Genomic DNA, 16960 nt, shown 5'->3' on the forward strand with positions numbered 1-16960 from the left:
AAGGAAGGCACGTCCGGAGCAGAGACTCCGAGTATTCAAATGAACTGTGAAGGCGACTTCCTCTATTAATAAACCCCCAGCCTTCAATTAGGTGTAAACTGTAATTGTTTCTCCCTTAGATCGATAGTCCCAGAAGACTTATATATCTACATAAATTGCTGGGCACCACTGCCATTTATCTTGTGAGCCCCAACACCCGCCAACCGCCACTCACTACCCGAATCAGTTTTACCTTCATCGGGCAATCTTTGGCGAATTATTAGCAGGCACGCACCTCAATAGAGTGCAGCCCTGCTCCACTGGGTGTACCGACCTTGTCGCACTTCTAATTTCCAGCCAACCCCTGTGTGTCCTCACGGTGGAAATGCCACCTTCAGCGTATAGTAAACATCGGCAGCAAGCAAAAATATGCTTTCAGTTTTCCCATTGTCGGGCTTTGCTGTTTCCTATTGATTTTACATTGAGTGGTCAGAGGCTTCCTTTGAGTGCAGGCAGATGTGCAAACGGAAATAGAAGTGCCCGTGCCAGTGCCAATGCATTTGTTTGGGCCTTGGCGGCAGCCATACAGAAACTGTTGCAAAACATGTTTGCGTAGTTTTGTGTCCTTGCTTGCAACTAAGTTTTCACCTGCCACCTCTATGAATTTCAATCACAATCGTAAGCGGAAATTTAAAGCATTTTCCCCATATAAATTGGAACACTAATTACCCATAATTTGTATTATCGTTTTTCATTTCGATTTTCTTTTTATATTGGTTTGCCCCAACCTTCAAAGGTCAATACTTTCAGCAGTTTTGCCACTTTCACTTAGCGCTGCGGCCATTCACTTCAACGAGTATTAGTTGGGGAAGACAGCGCCGCAGCATTGTTAAATGATAAATGGCCAAAACGGTTATTGACTCTGCCCAGCCGCAGACGTCCCTGTCAGGGCCGCCGCCCAACCAGCTAATTATAACGCAGAAATTTGCCAGCAGAAATATTAGAAAGTTCAGCAACTAAGACCAAGTGCGGGGCTGTGGTCAAGGACTCGATTAGGCTCACCTCAACCTAATCGAATGGGGCGTTTTGAACTCGCTAATTGCCCCCCGTTGAATGTTGCGTATACTTGATAATGATTTGGTTGCCCTGTTGGGGCCTGGGGGCGGGCCAACGTCAGGCCCCTGGGGTATGGGGTTAATCGACTGCTTTTGAGGGCAGTGTGTCTCTGGGCAGCTTCGTTGCAGTCATTATCATTATCATTATTCCGGAGGCCAATTGGCTTGTAAGTGTCATTTATTGGCTGATTTATGGACCTGCCCCGGGCACCTGCCCCATCTTCTCGGTTTCCTTTTTTATGCCTTCGTGAGCTTCTTTGACGGTAGATTCGGATTCAATGACCCCATTCGAGATGGCGAAGGCTGCTGCATTTGCTGCAGTTGCGTTTCTCTTCAGTTTGCAGCCATAAATAAACTTTTTGCTATAAATAAACACAGAAGCATACGAGTAGTATATATAGAGATAAATGCAGATATACACGTTTCTTTAGAAACATTGAATTGCATTGCATTTCGTTTCGTTTCGTTTCTTGTACTGTTCTTGTTATTGTCCATATGCCTGGCATACCAAAAATAATCATCCTCACACACGGAAAGCATTCCAAGATGTGCGAATAGTTCTATCCAGGAAGGTTATTTACCTGAACCGAACCACACCAGAGTTGTGTGGCAGCTTGCGTGCATCTCCAGACATGCAGCAGGCACGTGTGGGGTGCGAGAATATTTTATCTTGATCAAGTTCTGGGCGCAATATTTCACTTTGTTTCCATCAATCCTCTGTATACAACAATGTTTCCGTTTAATGGGGGGGAGGGGAGGAATTCTTCTGTTTGAGAATATGGCAATTTAACCGAATCTCATACTGTGCCCCTTACAGCATAATCGGCCACACAAACTTTTCACCACCCAAACTTTGGAGCAGACCAAATTACTGGGCCGGCCCCCAACAGGCTTTTTTCGGAGCAGTTTTTTTTATATTATTTTTAATATTCGTGTGGCATGAAAATAGCCAGAAAACCTGCCACCCAGTACCCACCACTCGTTCTTTTAGCCAGATTTTACAGGCGATTGAACACAGAACGGCGTAAAATGGTAGAGCAGGAAAAAAAAAAAAAAACAAAATCCCGAGAAGTGATTTGCATGCATGGCGCTCTTGGGGATGTGTGCGAGATTATTTTTAATATACATTTAGCAAACTAAATGTATTTTTAAACGATGCAAACAATGCCCACCACACTGGCAACGGGGCGATTGGCTGAAGGGTGGCGGGATCGATCGGGTGTGAAATGAGTGCTGGCAGCAGCTTCGCTTCGTTCGGCTCCGCTCCTGTAATATCAATTTAAATTTATGCAAACGATTCGCATAGCTAAGGCTGCAGGCTAAGGCTGTTTTGCTATTGCTGTTGCTGCTGCTGCTGCTGGTGCATCTGTCTGAAAGGCTATTCCAATCGATTTGATTTGATTTGCAATTTGCATTCCGCATAAACACAGATAAACACCCGAGAACCAATTGCATTCCGATCTACCTCCTCCAAGGATTGTTGGAACGTTTAAATGTATTTATCCATCCCGCTGGTACGAGTATTTCTGCCACTTGGCACGTAGGCCAAGCCGTTGACAATTAATTTCCATTGTATTCCTCACTTTCGTGGGATTCTTTTACTGAATTGCTTCGCTTATGAGTTCGCCTGAGTATTTTATTTGTCTGCTTTTGGGAAAATACTGAAAATTTTCATAACACCTCGCCTCGGTTTGCTTTTTAATGGCCAATTCGATTGTGTTCGCGCTGCGTAGTTTTCCCCAAGGGGAGGGAGCTGTAGCTAATCGGATAATCGCGCTCCCGAAAAAGCAGCAAAGGGAGAACTGACTACTGACTAGGGGATACCCATTTAACAGACATACTTTTTAAGCACTTCAAATGCCACTCTTACATGTCAACATTTGGTCACTTAGCTACCACAGCTTCTGCAGATTAATGAAGAGTATTCCTAGGAAATCCTTAATTAAACGAGAGCTGTGTCCAGCCAAAAGCTACCCTAGAACTTGTGTTCTTTATATATACTCTTCCTCCCTCCCTCCTCCCTCCTTTGTGGTTGGATTGCTGTGTATGTGGCAACTTCTTTCATGTTCCACCCGTTCCGATGCAATCTGCTGCTAAGAATACCGGGAAAGAAAAAAAAACAGAAAAGAACGCACTCGGCGATGCACGAAAAAACTATTTTCGGTGCTTGTGTAATGGGGAAAATGGGAAATGGCAGCCGCAAGAAAGAGCTCAAAGAAAAAGAGCAACGTCATCAGCGACAGCAGCAGTAGCATGACCGAAGCAATATTACTCATACGACGCGTGTTACGCGTCGACGCAAGGGGAAAGCGAAGAGAGTGGAAGGGATAGCATGTCGTCATCAGTGAAAGTGTCGCCTCCCTCTCAGCATCGCCAAATAGCTCCCCCGAGCAGATTTAGCCGAAAAGTTTCTCTTGGGGCCACTTAAAATATTTATTTCGTGTTGGTTTCCTCTCGTGGTAGCGTTGTGCACAATCAGAAGGTGTAGGCAAGCGGAATCATTACGAACGCACACACCCACACACACACACATATATATACTGGCATTATTAATTAGCGTTTGCGGGAAATGCAGACAAAGTTTTTCCTTTTCCCAGACTCCCTGATTCTGTCAGGCCTGCCAATAAAATATACAAATTAATTTCGGCAGTAGCCGAATTAATATGTATATACGGGCATGTTCTGTGGGTGTACGCCAAAGGTAGCAGGTAGCAGGCTGTCGGTGTAATTTATGGTCAAAGTTTTTCTGCCCGCGTGAATTTCTTGATAATTTAACCTGGCCGAAATTTATTCGTTTGCGGCCATAAATGATTACCCAACGACAGACAGACATACTCGTAGTTAAAGCCACACTTGGAGAGAGATTTTTCCACAAACTGAAACATTTATTGGCACACGGATAGGGAGGAGGCGGTGAAACATTGGGAGGAGTTCATTAAAAGTGCTATATTAGCCCTCATTAGACCTCGAGTTTAGAGACCTTGCCCAGCGGTTTATTGGGTCGCTTAGGTGGGGGGGTCAGGAAAGTTGCAGGCAGTTTGCCTCGACACGAATGGCGAAAATATTTGAATTTGCAACTGCAGACACGCAATGCAGGTGCTTTTACCCCAGCTCCTATCCAGGGTCTGTTCGAAGTGTGGATAAAGAAAAACTTATAAATCAGAAAACAAGCCCTTGAGTGGCGCTAGAGGGGCCTTGGGGTCCGAGTGTTGCAAGTATTTGTAACGGAAGTTCGTAAGCTGATTGGAACCACTCAATGGAGCCACTCGGCCATGATTACTTGAAGGAATTCTCGTACACAATTGGTGCAAGCCGCTTAACAATTTCGTTGCCCATCTCCCTCTCGCCCACAGCCATCTCTCAGCCTGGACAGCACCGTGGAGACGCTGCTGATCAAGAACGAGGGCGATTTCATCAGCGTGGAGCAGGGCAAGGAGCTGAATGCCCGCAAACGCAACTCCCAGCAACTGGCCCATGCCCCCACCCACAGTCATCATCATCACAGTCATCAAAAGCAGAATCAGCATCAGCAACAACAGCAACAGCAGCAGCACCATCATCCGCAGCAGCACAAGCGGGATGAGAATATGAGGCAGCTGCTGGATGTGACCAACACGCTCACCATTGAGGAGCTGCGCGACTTTGAAATGCGGTAAGTCCATAAGGAGACCGAAACTCAGACCCCCCCACCAACTCCAAAGAGATTACGTTTTATGGTCCGGCTCGAGATTTAATTTCCGATTCCATTTCATTCCCATCGATTTTCAAGAGTCTCTCGTTAAACATTCGGACCAAAGCAATCAAAAGTTCGTACGAGCAGCGCGAACAATGGCAACTCTTTGGCCTTTTATGGCCTTCACCTGTTAGCCATTTTTGCAACATACTTTTGAAGAGGTCGTAACAAATCGAATAGCGCATACGACCTGTTGCCAGCTGCCAGTTGACGCACGCTGCATTCATTTGTACACACATATATGTAGATTCCTGCTATTCAAATGAATTTGATTTGCGAATTTTATACAATTTCCATTCCCACTCAAATGTCTCTGGATAAACCAAACAATTCTTGGGGCACCGCACGTGGCCGCAGCTTCTGTAGTTGATTGTCATATAGCGAAATATTCGAATATTTATATCCCGCTCACCACAGTGGAGACGTTTTGCGGTGAATGTATTTCCATTCTTGACAGCGGGCGACGCCTTGTGGCTGGCTTGTGGTCAGTCCCCAAACCATAGAAACATGCCAAGAACAGTCCAGGTACATATGTATGTCCTTTCGACAAGGACATGTCAGCTGCAGACTCTGACCAGTGGGTGCTGCAGGTGAAGGGTATGAGAATATCTATTTTTGATAACGGCTGCAGCTGACGATGACAGATTTAAATGCCACAAGACAATGCTTATTATGTCTCTTGTTGCTCCAATTTCAGCTATGGCTCACCCCATCACAGCCGCTCGCAGTCGGTGAAGATGCCCGGCAGTCGCGCCTCCGGCAGGCCCAATCAGCTATGTCTCCCCCAACAAAGATCCAGGTAAGACTTGGCTAGCCAGAACCAGAGCCAGAGAGCTATTAACTATTCGCTCGCCCGTTTGCAGAGTGGCTTCCATGCCAAACACTGGTGTCGAGGAGGAGTACTACCGCCTGCGCCACTTCTCCATCACGGGCAAGGGTGTGGTGAACCGCGGTGACTCGCTCAAGAGTCGACGCAGCCGCTCCAACAACAGTGTGGCCAGCTCGAATTCAAGCACAGAGCATTTGACCGCCCAGCAGCAGCAGCAGCAGTTACAGCAGCAGCAACAGATACAGCAGCAGCTGCCTGCCCCCACATCCAACTCTGCCCGGACATCGCTGGCCTCCAGCCGAGAGAGCAGCACCTCAAATCCGGGCAACGGGCCATACAGGTGAGTTCCACTCGCCGAAAAGGTTAAATTCCGGGCAATGGCTAAAGCATTCCGTTTTTGGTTGCAGGGTACTCATGCTAGGAGGTCCGTCCGTGGGCAAGAGTTCGCTGGTCTCGCAGTTCATGACGTCGGAGTATCTGCATGCATACGACACGAGCATTGGTGAGTGGTGCCATTTAATAGCCCCCCCCTAATCATAGCCCTGCCACACAGCATAGCCCCCAAAACACGCGGTACCTGTCCATCCATCTATCTGTGTGTCTGTGTCTGGTCCCAACACCATAACCCCTCACCTTAGAGCGAAAAATGTAGTTCTGTTTTCTGTAAATCATCCGCTGTCATGGCTCCTGCTCCTGTTCATGGTTCTGTTGTGGTTGTCCTGGCGGTTCTGTTTGCCTTTTCAACTTGCTTTTTCCGTTTCATTATCTGTTGATTTGGCTTCTGTGTTGTCCCGTTGCTATTTCGAACTCTTTATTTGGAAATATTCCCTCAAGTTTTCATCTATACGTTTCCGTTGCGTTGCGTTCTGTTTGGTTGCGTTGTGTTGGCGTTTTTGGATATTTTATGAGCGTGCGGGGTTCAACAGAAATTGGCAAAGAGCATATAGAATGAAGAAACCCGGCTGCAATGCAAATAAACTCTCTACATTTTGGACATCTATTCAAATCAAAAAAATGAGTGGAAATTTTTCTCATTCTCTAACAGAAAGTGAGCAAAAATTGCTGGCAAAAAGGCCAATAAACATTTCCATTGGCAAAGAAAAAAATATAAAAATAAAAGAAAATAGAAACAATAAAGACAGAATCAATAAAAACAAATAAAGACAGAAACGAATGGAAATTTTAATAATTTAAAACCAGCATTTGCCTACACCCGCCCGCTTGTCATTTGTCGAAAAAAGTGCAACAAATTCAAATGAAAACTTCTTTTATTTTTGTTCATTTTATAGACATTTCCTCGGAATAGAAACCGAACGCTTGATAGAAATAATTGAAAAATCCCAAACCGATTATGTATCATATATGTATGTATATATATGTATGTATGTATGGTTATAAAGAAATGATCATTTCTGCTCTGTTTCTCTCCATTTCGAATCAAATATATGTATCATTCAAATTCAATTCTCTGTATCCAAATAACCCTACAAAACTCGAACAACAACAACAACTGCAACGATAAAAACAACAACAACAATAATAACAACAACAACTCTGTACATAACAACAAATAAACCGAAATCGTGCTCGAATTCAGATCTAGGCAACTGTGACATACGCATTCATATTGATAAAGCCGCCGACGGTAAAAGCAAACTAATTAACTGATTAATAATCCATAATAACTCTATTAATAATAATAGCGATAATCATGTTAATAGTACTCTTTAATATTCAATTTATTCAAATATCCTCTATATTTATACACCCGAAATGCTTTTCAATTCTACAATACTTTTCCAAAAAACAAACCAAACAAACGTTTTTGTTCTTTATACTCAACCACTGCTGCATTTGCCCTACTTAAGATTTTTCCCCTAATTGAGTTCGATTAACTTACCTAAGCCTCAAGCCCGCCCACCAGCCACGCCCTAGGAATTAGACACACACGCACAACACACAGAAATATCTACACGCGTTCAGTTAGCTGAATGGTTTTACGGGCTTTTCCAATTGTTTGTCAAATGATGGCGGCCTTTGTTTGACTTGTGATTTATGTGCCTGGCCGGCCTTGAGGAATAGAAATGATTTTGCATAACGCAGTGTAATTAATGATTGGTATTGGGTCAACCGTGGGGTTTTAGTGGTCGTTTATCGATCGGAGCGGTACTCAACAAAATTAAATCAATGGTAACGTGAAATGAATAATAATAATAATGGGGAAAGCACTCAACAGCAAACGAGTACTCACATCCGCAGAGCACACAGACAGCACACAGCCCCTGCCTGCATCGTCATGCATCGCATTGCATTTGGAGCCATTAAACACCACATCAAATAGCATACCTTTTGGGGCAATATTTTTATTTATTTTTTGTGCATGCATACAGTTACCATGTGGGACTACCACATACATATACACCTACTCGTATCTGTATTCAATAGCTGCATATTCCTTTTGTTATTGCACTTTCACATTAGCTGTTGCATATCATAATCATAGCTTGACATTATTTCCATCACGAGCTTACTACGGGTATTTCGCATTGCTTTGAGATTAATTCGAATTTATTTATTTGTATATATGTAGATGATGAGTCTGGCGAGAAGGCCGTATCAGTATTACTCAGTGGCGAGGAATCGGAATTAATATTCATCGACCATGGATACACCGAAATGACTGTGAGTACATCCACGCTATGCACAACCCTTTCAATCCAATCCAGTTCAGTCCCCACCCCTCTCCTCTTTGCACCCATTTGTCCACTCTATTCGTGACATTTCATAATGTCATTAACATGCACAGCCATAGAGTAAATCTCACAGCGATACATAAATGTATGTATAGCTACACACAGACCAGCAGCACCATCCTCTGCATACATACATATATAGCTTTTAACTCAACCTCACTCAATGTCAATTCGGTGTCATCTCGTTTCACAGCCGGATGAGTGCTTGACCAACTATGATCCTCATGGTTACTGCGTCATCTACTCGGCTGCAGACCGTAGCAGCTTCACCGTGGCGGAGCAGGTGCTCCAGGTGCTCTGGACCAATCAGAACATTGCGCAAAAAGCAGTCATATTGGTGTCGAACAAGTCGGACCTGGCCAGGAGTCGACTGGTAACATCTGAAGGTAAGTGACATCATACATAAATACACTCACTTGTATACGGAAGTGTGTTGAGGTGGAGATACTGAGAGATTTATCTTTCTCTCCCTCTTCATTAACACTTGAAAGCGCGCTTGATTGGGTTTGTTAAAAATAGATATTGATGTGGTAAATGCTTGGGTCTGTGGGGGGATAAACACAGCCAGGACATACAGCTACGATACACAGCCAGGAGATGGCGACAGTTGGACTGTTGACCTTAAAGTTGGCCCACGCGGGAGTCTCCCCAACCAAACACCCAGCAGCGATTTAAGTGGGAAGCCCTCGTTTGAAGGACACTCCATTTTGTGTGCTAAAGCCCTTGTAGCACTTGACTTTTATATCGGATTCCCCAAAGAGAAATCCAACAAGGTATATCCAAACAGCTCGGGCTCTTTCATCTAAGTAATTCAATATTTTCTGTTAAATTACATTTGCTATTATGAAAATGGGTTGGGAGTGCGTCCAGGGGTGTCCTGTCCTGGAAGGGGTTCACAGGCTAATGCCGGGGAAATTGTTTCAGCGCAAAATTGATTACATTTTGGTCCCGTATGGCATGTGTTGGTCCCAGGCTGGGGTCTGAGCTTAAAGGCACATAGGCCTATTGTTGTAAAGAAGGAGACACCACCCCAGGAACTTCTCTGCCATATTTCTCACCCCCAAAGGGGGGCCACCTAATGCGGCGCCCTAATTTCATAAAGTATTTATAGAATTTTGTATGCCCCTCGGCAATACTTGTAATAAAACGTACGCTGTGGACAAGAATGTCTGGATAAAATATATTTTCATAAATCTATATATTGTCACAATGATTGGAAAAATGATATGCGGAGGGGGAGCTAAAGCCAGAGCAACCAAATACGTCTGCAGTGAGGCATATTTGATTGGCATGCCATATCGTTCAGCTGTTTAAAATATTTATGCGTTTTACGCGTTTTCCGTTTGCACCTTTTTGGCCGTTGGCATATTTAATGATGCCTGCTTCATTTCAGTGCCACTCCAATGATTCAATTTGAGTAAATATTGGCAACAATGTTGTGCCTTTAGTTGGCTTTTAATTAGAAAGCAACCCCATTCGATGCCCCGAGTACATACCCAACCCCAATAGAGAGTTGAGAGCTTAAATCTGTAAAGCCTTTTTGGTTTCCCATGGAGGAACGGGAAAGCATTCTATCAAAATCTAATAAAATTCGCATAGCAATATATTTATATATATGTATGTATGTACATAAGTATATAAACATATCCATATATATTGGACAACTTTCGTCACATCGTTAATAAAAATGTGAGCTTGTCAGTCATAAAATTTGCAGCAGGAGGGTCGCACATGATGTACCTCCGCATGGTAGGAACTTTGATGCTTCAGATTTTACGAGTTGTGTGCACAGAAGGTCCAGATCCAGAGACGTGACTGGGCAGGGGAGTCGAGCCCAGCCCCGTCACCACGTGTTTAGATATAAATCCGTGTCCAAGTTCCGCTTTTATGACCACCAACTCACAGTTAACTAAGCGAAGCCATTTGATTTGATTAACTGGGTAATGGCTGTTGGGTGATGCCGCCTGAGCTCCGCTTAGATTCCTCGGCCATAATTTCCACGCATTTTCACTTAACCTCTCACTCTCTTTCCACCACTTGCAGAGGGCAAGGCCATGGCCACCGCCTACGATTGTAAATTCATCGAAACTTCGGTGGGCATCAATCACAACGTGGACGAGCTGCTGGTGGGACTGCTCTCCCAGATACGCCTCAAGCTGGAGAACCCCGAGAAGTCCAGGTGGGTCACTCGCACTCTATCCCCAATTTATTCCTTGCTAATGTTTTTAACATTTCTCAGGGATCTGTTCCGGAAGCGTTCGATTAGAAAGTCGAAGCGCCGCGCCTGCTCTCCGCTCAACGCTGGCTGCCTGAATGCCAACAGCCCGCTGGGCGGACCTCTGAGCGAGGTGCCCGGCACACCACCAGGAAGCTCCCAAAGCAGGTGAGTCCAGAAAATCCTGAAAGCCTTGGAACGAAACTAATCAGCCTGAACCATCTATTGCAGCCCTCGTAAATATCGCGGCTCCCGAACCTCAACCAGCCTAAAGGTGAAGGGACTGCTGGGACGTGTCTGGACCAGGGATTCCAAGTCCAAGAGCTGCGAGAATCTGCATGTGCTGTAAGCATTAGGATGAGCATTAAGCATAATGCGTGTTTGTTTTCCAGAAAGAACACAAAAACGTAACACTAAACCGAATCCCGAGGATTTCCTATAGATTATAAGCCTCCAAACAATTTCCTAAGTTACAGACTCGATGACTCATTTGTACATATTTTATAATTTTAGTTTAATCGTATACTTTACTCTAGTCATTTCTACATTAAATCCTGTATATAGTTTGCTTAAATATAAAAACCTTACTTATAATTTCTTATGCGTTTCGTTTCTCTTCCCATTGAATTGAGCATGAGTTGGGATCAATTTCTGAACATTATTTATGTATTTATTTTGATTGAGAGAATTAAAAAAAAACCACAACCCAATGGAAACCAAATCAAAAGCAATAATTTTGTAATTTTTGAAAAGTTAAATTTAACTTCCAGTAGAGAGGAAGAGGATAGTTTTATGATGAAATTGTACTGATTTTTTGAAGGTTTGGCACTTGTTCCGGATTGGAATGCCAAATGGAATTAATTGTTAATTATATATGAATGTATGTACGTGTAATGGTAATTTAATTGCATTTTAAAGTCACACAAATATGAATATGATTGTTATTTGAAAACTCTAGATGTAACGTTCAACACACACTTCTCCTCATTGATAACAAAAAACAAGAAGAAGAAGGCAAGAAGGAAACATGAATATACATTGTGCAATTTTTGCTTACATAGAATTAGGAATTTTTGCCATAATTGTTATCCCTTATTTGTTGGACACGCCAGCAAAATATTTTTGTTGCATTAAACAGCAGCAGAAGCCCATCCGTGCACTGACAGCCGGCACGTCCCTAGGTTTCTCATAGTGTATGTATTAGTCGGGACCATTTCAAAATTAAACGAAAAACAATTAAATAATCAAAGAAACACTAGAGGCACGGCACACACAGAGTAGCTGCTGCAGGGTTAACATTAATTTTACAAGCGATTTATGCAGAACGAGAGTCCACAAGAATATTAAGAACGCATTTTGTTGTCGATGTATTAGGAGAATTTTAACTCTGAATGTACCCATTTAAACGTGTTGGAAAGACATAGTCAATCCATTAGCCGTCGTGCAACATACATAATTATAAAAGTCCATTAAATGTCTTATAAATACGAGTATTTGGAGATAAACAAATCCACAAACTATTGCAGCACAATGGAATTTAAAGGAATGATGGTGTCCTATCAAAATATCAATTGGCGAATGGCCCAAATTGTATAATGGAAACCACTTATTAGAACATTGAGGAGGTACACCTCCCACAGTATCAACCAAATACACAAACATATAGCTACATATGTACATATGTATGTATGTACGCACACACATACATTCAATACACAAAATCTTAGAGCAAATATTTAGAAGTAATTTGAATTTTTGTCCAGAAATCGGAATATATTCCCGCTCAATCAAAATTGATGAATTCGAGACGTAAACTAAACTCGATTTGAACGGATTGTACAGAAGATACATACAAACTATGTACTTTCTTGAAGAGAGCAGAGAAGAGAAAGGTGTTAATGAAAATGAGTCGGATACATATTCCATTTTACTCGTACCAATATTATAAATGTGTAATAAGTGTATAATAAATGTGTAAACTTTCAATTTAAATGTTTAAGTGTTTTATTCGTTGAATTAAATATATGTTAGCAGCCACTGTTACGATGGCTGTTTTGGCGTCAGTCGCTTACAGCTCTGTTTTCAGACATTTTTTGTGCTACATAATAAGTTCATGTAAACACCAACAGATGGCGAAATATTTCCATTTCCACCTATCGCATACAGTAACCGGTATTAGGTATATTTCTGACGGTCAGGCGGTATATTTAATCGCTAAAAGCGCGGTCACACTGGGTACGTGGCTTGAAAACAACAAATTCCAAAATTAAAATTTTTAAAGTGCTAAATTTCGTGCGTTTGGCCAAAAATACGAACAACTGTCGGTGGGCCATACAAGGGGCTACATGAAGTGTAAGTTTGAGCTAGCGGAACGGTCCCCAGCAGCATCTTCTACCCGATTCTGCTGCATCTTGCTCATCTTTGCCTGCAAAAGCAACAAAGACAAAACATCCTTTCACTTTTCTTTGATCCGTTCTCTTGTTCCTCATACGACACGTACCGTACGGTATTGTGGTGTACGTGTGTGAGTGTGCAAGAATGGGTTTCAGGTGAATAATTCAGCTGGTTATGTTATTTAATGGCAGCAAGCAGCCGCCGCTTTGCCCCCCTCCCAACGGCCCGACAGACTAAATTCTCATTTTGCAAATGAAAACAAAAAATGGCGCAACAACAAATTTTGTTTGTGTTTGTTTTCGCTAGTCTATATACATTTGTACATATATGTATGTATACATATGTATGATGAATGAAAACTTGAATACATACATTGCATTGTTTGCCGCTAAAAATAAACAATTTTAGAATCTGTTTGGTGTCAACACCACAAAATATGCGTATCGTCATCTGTGTTTTGTTATATAAAAACCAAAAGATCAGCTGTTGAACAACAAATTCAAATTTATATATTCCCTGGCGTAAACCAGATAGCGTCGCTTTCGATATCCGACGAAATTCGCTGACCTGCACATTGTGGAGTTACTATTTCATCATCCCTGGGCTTCACATTTCGTCAGCCATTGCGTTGGGGGTATAAATGCTGGGGCTGTCGCTTCTTTGCGTTTATTTCACAATCGAGATGCAAGCAAAGTGCACGCGCAACCAGACACTGCTTTTACTCAACCAGATGGGCGTAGGATAGGTCAGACTCGGCCTCGAGCTCGGACTAGTAACTCCCATCTGACCAGCCGCATGTGCTTCTTGCTCTCTCTTGTCATTGCAGAATCAATCAAACATCACGCATCAGCATCATCCCGCACATTCATCTGACAGGAAATGATTCCAAGGATACAGTAGACCCTGATCCTTAGACACTTAGACAGCAAACCAATGCATAGCAATAGTATGAATAACATACAGAGCGTCCCGCCTCCACCCATCGGAGTGGGCGTTGGCGTGGGCGTGGGCATTAAGACGGCCCGGAGCAACATCTTCAATGTGGATGGTTTGCCGCAGCAGATGGTCAACCTGACCATCGACTACTCCAGCATACGGGGCAAGGATGTGCTGGTGGCGCCGAACGAGGAGCAGATGGACCTGCTCCAGAAGCGGCTGCTCGACCGCATAGCGGACAACTGCGGGGAGACCATCTACGAGATTGGCGTGGGCGAGGGTGAGTCATATTTCCTGTTCAATGGACCGTGCATGTGACTCTCCCTGTTCGGACTCCTCCGCAGATGGCAGCGATAAGGGTCTGAATCCTGAGCAATTCGCTGCCTCCGTGAGCACGTTGCATCTGCTGGCAGCCAACATCGATGCGGACGTGGTCAAGCTGCGTGAGCGGCGGGCAGAAAAGGGCCAGACGGCCCAGTTCCTCATACGGAAGCACATCGAGACCACCGATTTCATGGAGATACGGTGAGCACAACGAGACACCATTGGCGATTCCAATGCTAACATTTCAATCCCTCAGGGTGGCCGTTGTGGGTAATGTGGACGCTGGCAAGTCCACCCTGCTGGGCGTGCTCACCCATGGGGAGCTGGACAACGGACGCGGCCATGCGCGGCAGCGTCTGTTTCGGCACAAGCACGAAATTGAGAGCGGACGCACCAGCTCCGTGGGCAACGACATACTTGGCTTCGATGGAGTGGGCAATGTGGTCAACAAGCCGGACCATGGACACTTGGACTGGGTTAAGATCTGCGAGAACTCTGCCAAGGTGATCACCTTCATCGATCTGGCCGGGCACGAGCGCTACCTGAAAACCACAGTCTTCGGCATGACTGGACATGCTCCCGACTTTGGGATGTTGATGGTGAGAATCCGATTCGATCCTGAATCCGCCAGATTAATTACCATAATCCTGATTTCAGATCGGGGCTAATGCTGGAATCATTGGCATGACCAAGGAGCATCTGGGCCTGGCCCTGGCTCTGGCCGTGCCCGTCTTCGTGGTGGTCACCAAGATCGACATGTGTCCGGCCAACGTGTTGCTGGACAACATGAAGATGCTATTCAAGATGCTCAAGTCGCAGGGGTGCCGCAAGGTGCCCGTCGTGGTGCGCAACCAGGACGACGTCGTCCTCAGTGCCACGAACTTTGTCAGCGAGCGTCTGTGCCCCATCTTCCAGGTGTCCAATGTGACCGGCGACAACCTCGAGCTGTTGAAAACGTTCCTCAATCTGCTGAGCACGCGGATGGCCGGCTCCGAGAGCCTGCCAGCCGAGTTCCAGATAGACGATGTCTACTCTGTGCCTGGCGTCGGCACCGTAGTCTCTGGGACCTGCCTCCAGGGCACCATCAAATTAAACGACGGCCTCATGCTGGGCCCCGATGCAGTGGGGGCCTTTGTGCCTATCACTATCAAGAGCATACACCGCAAGAGGATGAACGTGGCACGCGTGCGCTGTGGCCAGACGGCGAGCTTCGCCCTGAAGAAGATTAAGCGGGCCTACCTGAGGAAGGGGATGGTGATGGTGTCGCCGGACCTGAAGCCGCAGGCCTGCTGGGAGTTCGAGGGAGAGATTCTGGTGCTCCATCACCCCACCACCATCTCGGCCAGATACCAGGCGATGGTTCACTGCGGCAGCATTCGGCAGACGGCGTCCATCATACACATGTCGCGCGAATGCCTACGCACGGGCGACAAGGCCCAAGTGAAGTTCCGGTTCATCAAGCAGCCGGAGTACATACGAGCCGGCCAGCGTCTGGTGTTCCGCGAAGGACGCACCAAAGCGGTGGGCAACATCCTGCGACCTATGCCCCACGCAGCCGCTTCTCCGTACCGCCCTAAGCCCGCCAAGATGCAGTCCCGATCTCAGAACGGCGGAAGCAATGGCACCAACAATCGACAGCAGGGCCAGGGCAGCTCCTCTGGAGCCAGCTGCAGCAAGGACGGTTGTGAGGAGAAGCAGAATGGTGACAAGCGCGAGGGAGGCAGCCGTCGTGGCGGCAAGCGGAAACGAAACAATCGCCCGCCCCTGCCCGGGACGAATCAATCCAATGGCTCTGCCGACCTATCGCTGTCGCTGCCCAGCGGCGAGGCACCGTCCTCGGCTGCCTCCACGGACTGCATGGAGTGAGAACCGTTTCCTTTGTTCTTTCTAGTTATGTAAGCAAAAGTATTTGAAAAAACGCTGCCCAAGTCCGGCGACCCAATCAGTTTTGTTACAAAAAAAAGAGAGAAACTATTTTGCTACTGGAACCCAAGGTAAGACACATTTGGCGTGTATAAAAATTAAAACGTGTTCCGTTCTCGTCCACTGTAAAATGAGTTGACAAATCGAATTTGTTCTTTTGTTTCATAGACTTAAGATTCACCGATTTCACTGCACATTGAAATTTATTATTTTTGATTTCTGACTTTAAATATAAGTTACTAAATTCCGCAACGAACGGATAAGTTAATGGACATTAAACGAATGATTTCACATCTTAGATTGTCTGCTTTATTGTATCCCCTCTGTTTCGTGGGAGTTTACCAAAAGGTTCCTACTGACTGTATGGCTGACTATAATTTTGATTGCCCCGGTTCATATTTACAGATCCCAACGTCGCTGGTTGCCTAGTTTTTCTTGTCTTTGAGCTCCTTCTTCACACCCTCCAGTTCTTGTTTTACATTGTTCTTGAACATACTGACGAAGGACCTGCAATGCACCAAGGATTATCAGATTATAGTCGCTGCATGGGGGTTCTGTCCTGCTGCTGTACTCACTTGAAACGCTCCGGCGTCATCTCGTGCAGCCCCTGCTCCCTGGCCAGGCTTTTGGTGCGGTACATGAGGGAGACGACCAGCTGGGCAGCCCGACGCATGGGATAGCTGTCTGCCATGCGCTGGATAAGCTGCTCATTGTTGGCCAGATACCGCATCAGCAGTCGCAGTACCATCGCACGTGCTC

At 45.0% G+C, this 16960-nt stretch overlaps 3 protein-coding genes across 10 annotated transcripts in view; 2 read left to right on the plus strand and 1 right to left on the minus strand.

Moving 5' to 3' along the window:
• Positions 1–12591, plus strand: part of LOC111080825 (flocculation protein FLO11) — a 38227-nt gene extending 25636 nt beyond the window's left edge. Inside the window, exons 8-17 of one of the 7 annotated variants that reach the window (XM_022376664.2) lie at positions 4448–4746; positions 5525–5626; positions 5691–5996; positions 6064–6158; positions 7254–7301; positions 8247–8338; positions 8603–8795; positions 10453–10588; positions 10649–10792; positions 10856–12591. In XM_022376664.2, the coding sequence (XP_022232356.2) occupies positions 4448–4746; positions 5525–5626; positions 5691–5996; positions 6064–6158; positions 7254–7301; positions 8247–8338; positions 8603–8795; positions 10453–10588; positions 10649–10792; positions 10856–10973 (1533 nt within the window). In that variant the 3' untranslated portion in view covers positions 10974–12591. Of the gene's footprint in view, positions 1–4447; positions 4747–5524; positions 5627–5690; positions 5997–6063; positions 6159–6529; positions 6916–7253; positions 7302–8246; positions 8339–8602; positions 8796–8973; positions 9300–10452; positions 10589–10648; positions 10793–10855 lie in introns of those variants that run through there. The other 6 variants (XM_022376663.2, XM_022376666.2, XM_022376661.2 and 3 more) reach the window with 6 other exon arrangements.
• Positions 12592–12837: 246 nt separating this feature from the next.
• LOC111080442 (GTP-binding protein 1) lies at positions 12838–16496 on the plus strand. Of its 2 annotated transcripts, none has more exons than XM_022376063.2 (5): positions 12838–12976; positions 13845–14234; positions 14299–14479; positions 14535–14877; positions 14936–16496. In XM_022376063.2, the coding sequence occupies exons 2-5, from the start codon at positions 13952–13954 to the stop codon at positions 16142–16144; spliced, it is 2016 nt and encodes a 671-aa protein (XP_022231755.2). In that variant the 5' UTR covers positions 12838–12976; positions 13845–13951; the 3' UTR covers positions 16145–16496. The 2 variants fall into 2 exon arrangements, with proteins under 2 accessions (XP_022231755.2, XP_022231756.2); XM_022376064.2 differs by lacking the exon at positions 12838–12976 and adding an exon at positions 13711–13763.
• On the minus strand, positions 16386–16949 carry LOC111080446 (protein NCBP2AS2 homolog). Its single transcript, XM_022376070.2, has 2 exons — positions 16777–16949; positions 16386–16708 (listed from the first exon to the last, which is right to left on the minus strand). Exons 1-2 carry the CDS (start codon positions 16947–16949, stop codon positions 16627–16629), a joined length of 255 nt encoding a protein of 84 aa, XP_022231762.1. The 3' UTR covers positions 16386–16626.
• Positions 16950–16960: the final 11 nt, after the last annotated feature.

The sequence above is a fragment of the Drosophila obscura genome, unplaced genomic scaffold (assembly GCF_018151105.1).
Source record: "Drosophila obscura isolate BZ-5 IFL unplaced genomic scaffold, ASM1815110v1 contig_186, whole genome shotgun sequence".
Lineage (NCBI taxonomy): Eukaryota > Metazoa > Arthropoda > Insecta > Diptera > Drosophilidae > Drosophila > Drosophila obscura.